A 13,500-nucleotide genomic window follows, 5' to 3' on the forward strand; every position below is an offset into this window, starting at 1 on the left:
CCTTTCTCTATTTCCCATCAATTTCAGGATTCAGAGGAGGGATGGTCACCATTTCAACCTTTTTGTTTCTCTCCAGCACCCTGTTCAGATTCTTATTTCCTGCTCTGTTTCAGGGCTGCAGACCTGCAGATATATAACGTCAGTGATCTTGCTCCATGAATAAGAACGAATAATAGAGCAAAGCCCGAGGTCACAAATGCATCAGCAGGTTGTTATTCGGGGAATTAAGCTTCTGTAACATAGAGAAGAATACTTACCTTCTCTGGACAGATATAACAAGCGAATAGAGGATGCAGACTGATGGGAAAGTAGGGTATAACACATAAGAACTAGGTGTATGGTCCTCCGTGTGCATGTCCTTGTCCTTTAGGGGGGAGGCTCTCACTCTTTGCTGACCACCTGAAGGCCAGTTACCTAGAAGCCCCTCCCGGGCTTCTTCTTGTTCCCCTCTGGGGTCCTTGGCTTCTTGGCTTTCTCTGCCACTACTCTGGCTTGTTCTTCCAGGACACCACTCCTTTCCTTCCCCATCAAAGCTTCCCCTGCCCAGGGCTCCATTGCCTCTGGCAGTAGGGCAGCCAATTAATCTGATAAGCCCCATCAATAGTAGGGTAGTAGGTGTTTATGAATAAAAAGGCCATGCTTCCCAGTTGCTACAGGAGCAGACATTGCTTAGCTCAAAGAAAAGGGGTAGGGGCTAGAATCATGAGTTTTGGGGGGCAGTGGGGTGGGAGGGGCAGGTGGGCACGAGGTCCTTAGGACACAGCCAGAAACTGTGCCCATGGGGGCAGGACTGGCTGTGTGTGCTGGTGAAATAATCACCAAGTGTGCAAAAAGGCGTGGAACAGAGCATGTCCACACAAGCACGCCAGCATCAGCCTTGGAGGTGTTCCTGGAGTTTCCAAAGAGGCAAAGGGTCTCCAGACACCATGGCCTCTCCATTTGGAACAGTTCTCTACTCTGGACAGAAAGAGAGTTTGAATTTCCTGTGACACATCTACTGTATTTGTACATTGAGAAATCAATTAGCGTAATTGGGGCAGAGACATGAAACAGAGGGATCATTTACTGAGAACAAATGTCTAGAATTGTCTGTTTTGCCAGTGGAATTTTTCACAGTTGGTACAAGAAAATACTGCAAATTAAATCATTCAGACTGAATGATTTTTTTTCCCCTTTCTTCTTAAAAATGTTAAAAGAAACACAGCCTGGCTGAGATCTCCTCTCCCTCCCATCAGACAGATTGCTGCTCAGAAGAACCTACTAAATTGACATTTTACCTGAAAAAAAAAGAGCAAAGGCAGATGAAAAACTCCAGGTGTGTGTGCTTGGCATGAATCTTTTTGCCAGAAAGATCCTAAAATGGTTGTCTGCCGTCTTAAGACCACGTGGGACAAGATCATATGGCGGCCAGGTGGCCTCGGAGACTCAGGATAGAGTTTCTAGGATGTAGAAAGCTTCGAAGAACATTGCTCCCACCCTAACAGCAAAAAAGCGCCTGGATACTCTGAAGAATTACAGTTTCCCCTAAGCCCATCAGAAGGCTGAGATCGCAAGGCAGCAAGGTTGGCTGAATTCTCAAAAGGGACAAGCCCTCCTAGGAGAGACCACTGTTTCAGTTTTGGTAGATGCAGGAGAGAAAAGCAGTTGCCATAAAGCCGAAGTCTTAACAGATTCCTGGCTAACAGGCCAGCGTGGCTGCAGTGTGTCTGGAACCTCAGGCCTCCATGAGGTGCTCCCGAGAAATACCGGAGTAAATCCGATCAGAGAGCGTCCCTGGCGAGCAGAGAGCTCACCACAGGAGATCGGTTGTTGCCTGTGACTGTGGGATCGGGGTGGAGGGGACCACAGACAAAGCCTTGCCTGCGTTCCAGACTCTTGCTTTATGTGAAGCAAAAATAGAGCCTCTCCCCTTTGGACCACAGGCAGAAATCCTGTCTCAAGGGGAGAAGTAGAGTCACACTGCCTCTGCTTTTGGTGAGGGTGGGAGACCTTCCAGCCCCAGGACACAGGCAGAGACCCCTGCAGGAAAGCGGGGGGGGGCACAACCTCTGTACCCCTAGGGAGGGTGGGAAAGGTGCCAGTAACTGTCTTGTACCAAGAAAAAGCAGAGGTCTGCTTCTGCTAGGGGAGGAAGAGCAAGGAACTGTCACTCAACACCAAGTATAGAAACAAGGCAAATTTGCTGCTACAGAGAAAGGGGGGAAATGATGAAAAAAAAAACAAACCTCCACCTTTGAGGTCCAAGAGCAAAGCCTACCTGAGACTGAAGCTGGCCCAGGACAGAAGAGAAGCTCTTTGCTCTGACCTTGTAACAAGGAAGAACGTAGGACTGCAGGGAGGGGGGCAAGAGTGTGGAGAAAGACCCCAGTGGAGGCACAGGCATGCCAGGATGGGCTGGAAGCTGAGGGGAGATCGGGAACACCCAGCAGGCCTTTGGCGTCCAGCTCCAGCTCTGGACTCAAGGTGACAGCAGCCTGCCAAAGGCTGTGTGTGCCAGGGGGCACAGAACACCCAGACGCAGGCCAACTCCCGAGTGCATTGACTCAGCTCCCCCACCTCCGCTCCTGTGCTAACAGCTTCTCAGAAGAAGAAGCATGTCTGTTTCCAGACACAAATTACTTCAGTCTCTACTGTTCTTCTGTACATGATGTCTGGCACTCAATTAAAAATTACAGTACACACATGCACCCAAAGTAAGAGAAAGCAAAGCATTGTCAATAGACAAAGTCGTCAACAGAATCAGACTCAGAGATGATGACCTGGATGTTGGAACTCTCAGATGGACTTTAACTGTGCTTAATACGGATCCAGTAGGGAAAATGGACACCATTCACTAACAGAGGAAGTTTTAGCAGAGTGGTGAAAACTGTAGGAAGGTCTTAGTTGCTCAGTTCTGTCCCAGTCTTTGCGACCCCATGGACTGTAGCCCACCAGGCTCCTCTGTCCATGGAATTTTTCAGGCAAGAATACTGGTGTACGTTGTCATCTCCTTTTCAAGGGGATCTTCCCAACCCAGGGTTTGAACCCACATCTCCTGCTTTACAGGCAGATTCTTTACCATCTGAGCCACCAGGGAAGCCCCAACTGTGAGAAAGAGCCAATGAAATGCTAAAAATTAAAAAAAAAACAAAAACAACAATCTTGGCAATGAGGAATTTCTTCAACAGGCCCAAGAGTAGATTGGACACAGCTGAGAAAAGAATCAAAGAACTTGATGATAAGTGTATAGAAATGATCGAAACTGTAACGAAAGAGAGGAAAAGAGTAATGAAAGAAAAACAGGACAGAGTAGGCAAGGGCTGTGGAACAAAATCAGCTGGTCTAATGTGTGTGCAGGTGGAGACCCAGAAGCAGGTGTCTTTAAGAAGAGGAATTTGGCAAGCTGGCGTTTTCCTGAGAAAGGCACGTGTTACAAAACGGCCACAAGTAGCTACTGCTTTGCTCCCCAGCTTCTAATTTAGTTGAACCTTTTCCTCTAATATCCCTCCACCTCCTTCTTGTTTATCTTCTACACCCAGTTATTTGAGTGAAGAAATAGGTGATTTCTCCCCACAATCCCCCTCAATAGCCTGGCTGCCATTCGGCAGGGAGTGGAGTCATTATCAGGTTAGCTGGACCAGCTGGAAGGGTTCGAGGAAGATTCAGCAGCCTTATACTCGAAGCCAATGTCTTGGCAAATAGATAGGGAAACAATGGAAAGAGTGAGAGACTTTATTTTTGGGGGTGGGCTCCAAAATCACTGCAGATGGTGACTGCAGCCATGAAATTAAAAGATGCTTGCTCCTTGGAAGAAAAGCTATGACCAACCTAGACAGCATATTAAAAAAAACAGAGACATTACTTTGCCGACAAAGGTCCGTCTAGTCAAGGCTATGGTTTTTCCAGTAGTCATGTATGGATGTGAGAGTTGGACTGTGAAGAAAGCTGAGTGCTGAAGAATTGATACTTTTGAACTGTGGTGCTGGAGAAGACTCTTGAGAGTCCCTTGGACTGCAAGAAGATCAAACCAGTCAATCCTTAAAGAAATCAGTCCTGAATATTCATTGGAAGGACTGATGGTAAAGCTGAAACTCCAGTAATTTGGCCACCTGATGCAAAGAACTGACTCATTAGAAAAGACCCTGATGCTGGGAAAGATTGAAGGCAGGAGGAGAAGGGGACGACAGAGGATGAGATGGTTGGATGGCATCACTGACTTGATGGACATGAGTTTGAGTAAGCTCTGGGAGTTGGTGATGGACAGGGAAGCCTGGCATGCTGCAGTCCATGGAGTCGCAAAGAGTTGGACACGACTGAGCGACTGAACGACTTGAACCTCAGTTTAACTCCAATACAGGACATGGATTCTGATTTTAAAGAGCGGGGTAGAATACAGTCCACCTCTGTCCATAGTTATAGCTAAGAACAAGAAACTCTCAGAATTCACACCATTTCCCTCTTTGGATTGGAGCAATAACAAATCTGCTGAAAGAAAAAGGTAGTATGAAATGAGGTGTTTATTCGTAAAACACTCTTGAAATACTGAAAGTAGCCTCCTCGTAAGTCAGTTGTACAAGCTTCTTCGTGCACATGTGCAGTGAAATCATTTTCAGGCTTTCAGTGACTTTGGCTGCTGGAGGTGAGCGGTCATCCACCCGCTGAGGCCACCTGCTGGAGAAGACTTGCTGCAGTGGGTCTGGGGGTTTGTGCATCCCTTGTATTCAGCTGCTTCACAGAAGAAAGAGGAGGGCGCTTGACGAGAATGGCTGGGGACATGGTTTCTAGTATTTGAGCTCATGGGTTTGGAATTCAAACTCGTGTTGCCATTGTCAACGGATGTGCACCCGTGGCTGTATGCAGGCTGCCCTGAAAAGACCTCTGTGAAGCTTTCTGACCCCTTTAACCAGGCACCTCCTTTCTCAAGTCTGTGTTACGTGGTCCTATACCTGCATTTGGGGCATTTTTCCCATGACTTTGCATTTATGTCTATGCATCTCTTTTCTCTACAAAACGGAGTCCTTCGAGCCTCAGAGTTTGTGTTTCAGGCCTCCCTAGCACGGTGCCACGCACAGAACAGGTCCTTAGTAAATGTCTGCTGAAGCAGATAAGTGTGTGCTCGGCCTAAAGCGACTATAGCTGGGACAGGAGTTTGTCACAGCCGTGACCTGTGTGATTTTACTTGGCACAAAACTCTGGAGCCTTTTGCACCCCCGTTATAGCTGTGCCACATGGGGCTTACCCTGGGGTCCCGGTGAAGGCGTTGGATTCAGATCATCCCAGAAATGGACTTGAAAGTGCCTTAGGGTGACCGTGTTAGAAAGTGAGAAAAATGAAGCCATCAAGAAGACATCTTTGAACCAGGAGCTGAGGTGGAAGCTGCGTAGAGCTATTGGAGATGCTGGTCTATTCAGACCATCCCTTGTCTTCTGCCAGAGTGCAGCTTCAGGAGGGGCATGTGACTTAAGGAGGGAAGCAGAGGGGCTTCCTCGGGACCAGGGCAGCGAACGAGTGAAACCCTGGGGACCATCTACAGCGCTCGTGGCCAGCCCCACAGGGATGCTTACGGTGACTGGGAAGTCCCTCTAGGCTGCCTGGTCATCCCAAAGGGAAACTGCTTTCATCATCTACGAAAGGAAACATAGTAGTTCCTCTGGTTGAAAAGAAACAAAAACCCAAACCCTTTTTTTCTGGGGAATCTGGGTTAGCTCTGTCTGTGGCGGTGCCCTAGAAAGGCTGTGTGACCTGAGCCAGTCATTTGAATGCTCTGGGCCTCTGTTTCCTCAGCATCTAGGGTTCTCCAGCTGCTGGACATCAGCCTTCTCCGGGCAGACAGCACGCTGACCCTGTGGCTTCAAAGAGCAGGGACAGTCACCCTGGGGCTTTAGCAGCAAACATGAGTGTTTTCTTTCTAGACTTGCCACTTCCCCAGCTTTGAGGCATATTCAGGGCCAGTAACTGCCCCCGGAAGATGACTGCAACCCACAGCACCACTGAAACCCTAGCAGTCAACACACACACATGCACACACACGCACGCGCACACACACACACACTCACACGCAGACGCACAGCCACAGCCGAGGCCCCTGCGGTGAGCAGACTGCGATTCCCGTGACCGCACACGCCATCCCCAGTACCCACGTAACCACAGGGTGCCTGCGCTCAGCACCCCAAAACTTCCAGACTAGGTGGCTGTTGGATGTGTAGACGGGATTGCAGATCACAGTGCTGGGGAGGGAGGGAGTCTTCTGCTGTGAAGACCCACCCCAGTACTGAGTCAGGATGCAAGGCTGGAGAGAGTGGCTCCTGGGGCCACCAGCAGGTCACCTGACAAATTGCTTTTCTGCAAGTTTGTGTTTCCCAAGATGATTTGAGGGGGGCTGGTGTACTTCAGCCCCAAGCTGCCCTTGAGCCTACTCTTGGCTGTCTTCTGACTCCCAAGGCACCTGTTGTATTTGCCGCATCCGAGACCCCGACGTAAAGGCGGTCTTATACACGTCTTTATTCTCCCGTCTCCTCTCCCGTCATGAGGCGCCTGTGTCGCGTGCCTGCAGTGACCACTCACTACTTTCCTCTGTGGTTTTAGCAAAGCAACAGGACCCATCTGTTCATGGGTGGGAACACTACCACTCCCAGGCAGAATATTTGTGATTTAATTGGAATCTTCTGAAAATGACGCCCGGATGCCAAGTGAGAGTGGGTGTTTCAGGACCCTGAGGTGGAGCTGCACAGGTGTTTGAAGATGGGTGAGCCAGAGACCCCTCCGCTCGCATCAACAGGAACCAAGTCCCTCCATCCTGGTGGCAAGGGTCTTTCTTATCGGCCAGAGCCCGAGGTGGCCCCAGGGCACCCCCTGAAAGGGGATGTATGAGAACGGGGTTGAGCAGCAGAGGAGACAGGAAGGGGAAAGTGGGAAGAAGGGAGAATTGCTGGTGGGGAAGGAGGTAGCTGGAGATCACTGACTGATGAAAACCATTCTCTATGTGGAACTGGGATCTCCTTCTCCATTGGAACTGACAGCCATCACGTCGTCATTTTTCTGTGCCCTGAGTAGCTCTCTTTGAAGTCAGCTTTTGCCAGGAAGTTTTGAGACATCTGAGTTCAAGGGTGAAAGAATCAGAGGCAGAGGGGACCACTGGGGCTGCACTGACTCCTGACTCTAGGGCCCAGAGAACTCCACCAGGGCAGCTGGAGCTTCAGCATTGACTGAGAGAGCTCTGCTTTTGTGGACTGATGGTTGGGCCTGGAAACTGTTTGCTTGTTTTTTTTTTCCCTTAAAATTTAACTGTCAGACAAGTTTTGGTCCTGTTTAAAATGCCAAGGTGGCCAAGGGGCTATCTCATTTCACTGAAGTATAGTTGATTTACAATATTGTGTTAGTTTCGGGTATATACCAAAGTGATTCAGTTATATATGAGCGTGTGCTAAGTCGCTTCGGTCACGTCTGACTCTTTGTGACCCCATGGACTGTAGCCCACCAGGCTCCTCTGTCCCTGGGATTCTCCAGGCAAGATTACTGGAGTGGGTAGCCATGCCCTCCTTTAGGGGATCTTCCCGACCCAGGGATGGAATCTGCCTCTCTTACATCTCCTGCTTTGGCAGATGGGTTCTTTACCACTAGCACCGCCTGGGAAGCCCTATATATATTTACATATATTTTCAGATTATTTTCCATGATAAGTTATTACAAGATGTTGAATATAGCCCCTGTGCTGTACAGTCAATCCCAGCTGCTTATCTGTTTCATGTATAGTAGTTTGTATCTGTTAATCCCACACTCCCAGTTTACCCCTCCCTAACTTCCTCTTTGGTAGCCATACATTGATTCTCTGTCTGTGAGCCTATTTGTATTATTTTTTAGATTTCACATATAGATGATATCATATACTTTTTCTCTCAGACTTATGATATACCCTAGAACTATTTTTTAAATAAATTATTGGCTTTATCTTACTATTATTTGACCACACTGCAAGGGTTGTGTGATTTTAGTTCCCTGACCAGGGATTGAACCCGCACCCTCAGCAATGAAATCAAGGAGCCCTAACAGCTGGACTACCAGGGGATTCCCCCAAGGGGCTATTTTAATACTAACTCTTCTGTAGAGGAACTCTTAAAGCCAGATGATTGATGGTATTTAGTTTTCAGATGACCTTCTTTCAAAATGTGTTATCTAGCTCTACAAATGCTTAGGAGGCCCGGGTGTTGCTGCTTTGCCATTTCTGTTTGCTGCTGTGAAAATTAACCAGGGGGTTAAAGCTAGACCATCCCAGTTAAGTGGTGCCTGCACCCGGCTAAGATGTGAATTTCAAGGTCGCTGCTGGTATTATGAGCACTTCCCACACTTCATTCACACCCGGGGGTGGGGGGCTTGTTACCACCCTCTTTCTTTCCATCTGACTCACTACAGAAACCCTGCTCTGGAGCCGGATTGGCTCATTCCTGAGCCTGAGTAGACACCCCTCCGGGGTCCCTCGGGTCTCCCCTTCCAGCCCATTCACTTCCCCTTGGGGGCAGGGGCCTCGGTCCAGCCTCATGGACCGGCAGGACACATGGACCATCTAACCCCACTCTCCCTCCCTCTCTGCTCTCCACAGAATGGGTTGAACGGCTTACATCTGGCCTCTAAAGAAGGCCACGTGAAGATGGTGGTTGAACTTCTGCACAAAGAGATCATCCTGGAAACTACAACCAAGGTACGTCCGTTGGGGAGCCAGAGCTTTCCCTGAAATTCATGTATTGCCCCAAAGCCTCTAGCTGTAGAAACCAGTCCTTCGTGACAGAAACCCAGTCCTGCTTCTGAATTTCTCTTCTTCTTTCCGTCACTTCCTAGGTCTAGGAGCCCCTGAAGTCACTTGGAAAGCATAGGATCCCGTTTCCACAAAAATTCGGGGGGCCTTTATCCTCATCGCTAGACTATCAATCGACAAACACAGCCCCTCTCCCAGTGGCTTCTCGCTGTCCCAGGCTGAGAGCACTGGAAGGTCCGCAGGCAGGCGCCTTGTGTCCAAATCCTCGCTGAGGTGCTTCATACTCTGTGACCTTAAGCGAGTGACTCAACCAGTGAGAGGCCTTCGTTTACTCATCTTTAAAATGGGGCTTCTGATAGTTACTTGCAGGATTGGAATGAAAGTTAAACATGGCACTATATAGAAAATGTCTACATAGAAAGAAATCAATAAGTACTGGTGACTATGTCATTTGTGAGGGCGTCGGAAGAATCCAGATCCCTCCCATTCATCCTTCTCCAGCAGCTTCTTGATCCTTTCGAGAACCTGCTCCTTGATCACTTTCAAACCCATCTCCTGTCTTTACTGGGTCCCTTGAACAATGAACAGAGTTCTCTTTTACTCCAAGCATGGCTGGCATCACACCTCTCATAACAGGCGGCTTCTCCCCAAAGCAGTAGATTATAAACACCAGTGTCTCAAGTCCAGAAACTACAATCATGAAATTGATACACTGATACATGTTGCGAAATCAGTTTCATTTCTTATGCATCTTATTTGTTTATTCAGCGCCCTTCAGCCAGCATTTAAAGACACACAACATTGAATCAAACAGTCACCTCTGTCGCCGTGTCCAGGACTGGTTCCTCTTCCTTTGTTACATACATCCTGTGGTTTTCTTTTCCCCTTGGCTGGCCCCCTTTGTGTCTTATTTTTCATTTGCTGTTTATTTAACGTGGCCTCGAGCACAGCGCTGATTTGCTTCTCACAGCAAGCGTTTTGCTGCCTCGCGAGCTGAGAACAAGAACAGCACATGGAGAGCAGACGTAACTTATGGTTATGAAATGAGCTACCAAAATATTATGAAAGTAGGATCATCTCTGAGGTAGAATTCTGTAATTTTCATGTCACTTCCCAAAGGTGAAGAGATCTCACGGGTGAAATAGACTGACTTGCTCTTTCTGAACGTGTGCAGGGTATTTTATTCTCTAACCCCATGGCAAATTGACTATTCACTGGAAGGACTGATGCTGAAGCTGAAGCTCCAGTACCTTGACCACCTGATGCAAAGAGCTGACCCATTGGAAAAGCCCCTGATGCTGCGATAGATTGAGGGCAGGAGGAGAAGGGGACGACAGAGGATGAGATAGTTGGATGGCATCAGCGACTCGATGGAGTGAATTTGAGCAAGCTCTGGGAGATGTGGAGGCTAGTCTGGTGGGCTACTGTCCTTGGGGTTGCAAAGAGTCAGACACGGCTTCGCAACTGGACAACAAACAAGAGATGGATACTGGTTGCTTCCACCCGCTTCTTCTGTGGGTGAAGGGTCTGGGGCTCTTTCTCTCCTGATGCTCTCGCCTACCTGGCTGCAAGCACAAGGCCATCTGACTGGCTGTGGGGGGTGGAGCGGCTGTGCTTTCTCTGGCATCCCCCCAGGAGCTGCAGAAACAGTGTGCTTCAGCACGTTTTATGAGCTCCAAGTCTCCCCCTTTGATTGGTATTTTGCGAGCGAACACTTGGTGTGTCTTTGTTATTTACAGAGATGGTATAAGCTGGCATGGTTTCTGAGGGCCCAACAGAGGGAGTTTAAAAAAAAAAAAGGGTAAAGCTGAAACCGTGGGCAAAGCAAGAGTCACAGCAGATTGGAAATTGTAATGGGTGTCGCAAGCAGGAGCAAGATTAAAAAAAGACGCGACTGAAAAGCCAAAGCCGATATAGATCCCTAAACTGTGCTTAGAGATTTTCAAAGCGTGAAGCAAACGTGTTCCCTGCCTCCCACCTCCACCTCCACCTCCAGAGGCCAGCTGAGCATCCAGGCTGGTGGTGATCGCACATCGTTGACTCCTCCACCCCTGCCCTCACTCAGCACCCACCGCAGTCACCTGCCCGGCCGTGAGCTCTGGGACTCCCTGGAAATGGAGAAACTGGGTCTTTGTGGATCCAAATATAGCTAAGTAATTTTTCCTGCTGCTTTGAGGGCATGTTCCTTCACGCCGAGGGACGGGCAGAGAAAAACCCATCTCCCTGTGACTCTGAACCCGAGGCTAGGGGCCTTCCTCCTGAGTCTTGCAGCGCATGCAAGTGTGTGGATGGGGGTGGGGGGTCCCTTCCTCAACCTGGGCTGCCCTCGGCCCAGATCCTGAAGATGTCACGGGCTGAGACCCACAGCTGAACCCCAACAGCCCTCCCTGGCCAGCTTCCTCTACGTGGGTTTATACAGTTGAGCCCTATTGCAGTGGGGCAGGCAGGAAGGAGCAGATGGAAAGAAACATTTGATAACCCCTCCTGAGCTGGCCCGGTGCCTGGCACACATGTGCCCGGCCTGTGCAAATAGACGGAGGGACACAGCGTGCCTCCTTCTAGGTGGGGAGGCCTGGAGGTCCCAGTCCTGATTCCCAGAGAAGGTTCTGGTGCCAATACCCTGTTCCTCTCGGTACAGGGAGTGAGTCAGACCCAGGTACCCAGGCCTCTAAATGTAGGCTCTTTGGACTTCTAAGAAAAATGATTAATTAGCATCTATGTACTCATTTCTGGCTCTTGCTCTCTGATGGACATTTGAGAAAGAACCCTTTTGCTTATCAAAAAGGAGAAATCAAAAAGACAAGTTCAGGAGGTAACCAGGGGACACTCCTGCCTGAATCATGTCACGTGGTAGGGACAAGAACCTGAGCCCTGGGGCCCTGGGGCAGCGGTGACCTGTGGGGGCCCCTTGTCCCCCAGGCGCTTGGATTTGATGCTCAGACTCCCAGGGGAGGCACTTGGTTCCTAGTGACTGGTCAGTGGCCCCATTGCTGGGGCCGAATTTGAAATCCCAGTTTGGTGGGTTTCCCAAGATGGATTAGCAAGTGGATTAGTTTCATTAGAAACTAAATATAGTTAAAAACTATATGCCGCATCACCAACTCGATGATGTCATCACCGACTCGATGGACATGAGTTTGAGTGAGCTCCGGGAGTTGGTGATGGACAGGGAGGCCTGGCGTGCTGCAGTCCATGGGGTCGCCAAGAGTCGGACACGGCTGAGCGACTGAACTGAGCTGATATGCCGCCTGAGCTAGAAAAAGTGAGGTCATGAGAAATCTCTGCTCCTTAAGTAGCAGAGGACCAGGTGGGTGCAGCTGTGGTCCTTATTTGATGGACATTGTCAAGTGCCTGCCCCTCCTGGAGCGGGGGTGCCCTTGGAGTCACGTGGGCAAGAGGGACTTCACAGGGAAGCAGGAAGGAGTCCAGGCAGGGAGGCGGCGTCCTGGAAAAAAAAGGACCTGAGCCTGTCCAGAATGCAGTTACACACACCCAGGATGGAGCCAGATGAGAAACCCTGCCTGTCCCCCCACCTTCTCAGAACCGGCCTGGCTTCCCAGCCTCTGCTCTCAGTTCTCAGCTTTTAAAAAGTTTACTTTAACCGGCCCCTCCCATCAGGAAGCTTACACAGGCTTCAGTCTCCTCCATCAGCGCGCAGACAGAAGCAAGAAAGAACCACAGTCCCACAGTGACTAGAACCAAACCACATTACAGGAAGTTAATCAGTGTGAAAAAGCAGAAAGGTACGCCCCAGGTTTTAGGGATGAGATAAAACCCCAGAAAAGCAACTAAATGAAGTGGAGACAGGCAGCCTTCTGAAAAGCTGACTTTGAAACAGCTGTGAGCCTCACTTTCCCAGCGCTCCTTCCGAGAAAGGAGGGCTCTCTCCCCTCTTGCCTGCTGATCTCTGACTCGCTGTATTTTCTTTGGATTTTCTGTTGCCAGGTTTCATTTTGTTTCTCTCCCCTCCACACACACACTGAATTTCGTACTTTTTCTTCTTTTCTACATGTATTACATAGTCCGTTTTATTACCTCCCCCACCCCTTTACCTGTGTCGACGGGCTTCCCCTGGTGGCTCAGAGGTAAACAATCTGCCCGTAAGGCTGGAGATGTGGGTTCAATCCCTGGGTCGGGAAGATCCCCTGGAGGAGGACATGGCAACCCACTCCAGTATTCTTGCCTGGGAAATCCCATGGACAGAGGAGCCTGGCGGGCTACAGTCTGCAAGGTTGTAAAGAGTCGGACACAACTAGGCAACTCAACAACAACAGCAACCCTCCCACTTCTGCTTGATGCTTTGCCCCCTGATCCCCTGCCGCCTCTGGTCCAGCCTCCCGCCGGTGGGTGTTACCATCACCACACAGGGTGCTGGCCCGCGGGATCTGCAGCCTCCTTTGTCCCTGAGCTCTGGGCCTCACGGGGCTCCACGCTGTCCTGCAGAGCTGCGGCCTGCGAGGAGCTGGTCATCCAAGGAGCCGGCTTGCCCGGCAGTCCTTCAATGGGTCTCCGCCGATGATGGGACCCTGAGCCTGCCTGCGTGCAGCCGATCAGCTGAGAAGGAGGCGCTCTTATTCCAGAGCATGTTTTTTTCAGCAGAACAGGAAGCGTTTCCCTCCCCGGGCTTCCGGTGCTGCTCAGGAGGTCTGGTGGGTCGGGTGCACGAGTGTGTGTTGTGTGCCCCCTGGGGCCATAAAGGAAGCCTGCTGCCTGCCTGGGGCTGGCACGTATTTCCCCCAGCTGCGGCAGGCCCCGGGAACCTCCTGTGCGCC

General features: G+C 50.0%; 1 protein-coding gene and 1 long non-coding RNA gene across 7 annotated transcripts in view; one reads left to right on the top strand and one right to left on the bottom strand.

Moving 5' to 3' along the window:
• The window catches only part of ANK1 (ankyrin 1), a 107,785-nt gene that overhangs the window by 20,763 nt on the left and 73,522 nt on the right, over window positions 1-13,500 (top strand). For all 6 annotated transcript variants that reach the window (XR_016036506.1, XM_055416650.2, XM_088832709.1 and 3 more), the window contains exon 3: window positions 8,576-8,674. Coding sequence is in view for 5 of the 6 variants with exons in the window: in XM_055416650.2 (XP_055272625.2) it covers window positions 8,576-8,674 (99 nt within the window). In the remaining variant the exon portion in view is untranslated. The remainder of the gene's footprint in view (window positions 1-8,575; window positions 8,675-13,500) is intronic.
• LOC148773734 (uncharacterized) lies at window positions 9,588-13,316 on the bottom strand. Its single transcript, XR_016036507.1, has 3 exons — window positions 13,083-13,316; window positions 12,781-12,952; window positions 9,588-9,721 (listed from the first exon to the last, which is right to left on the bottom strand). It is a non-coding gene; the product is annotated as an uncharacterized LOC148773734 (long non-coding RNA).

The sequence above is a fragment of the Moschus berezovskii genome, chromosome 26 (assembly GCF_049115385.1).
Source record: "Moschus berezovskii isolate FMDL1 chromosome 26, NW_MosBer_1.0, whole genome shotgun sequence".
NCBI classification, from domain to species: Eukaryota; Metazoa; Chordata; class Mammalia; order Artiodactyla; family Moschidae; genus Moschus; species Moschus berezovskii.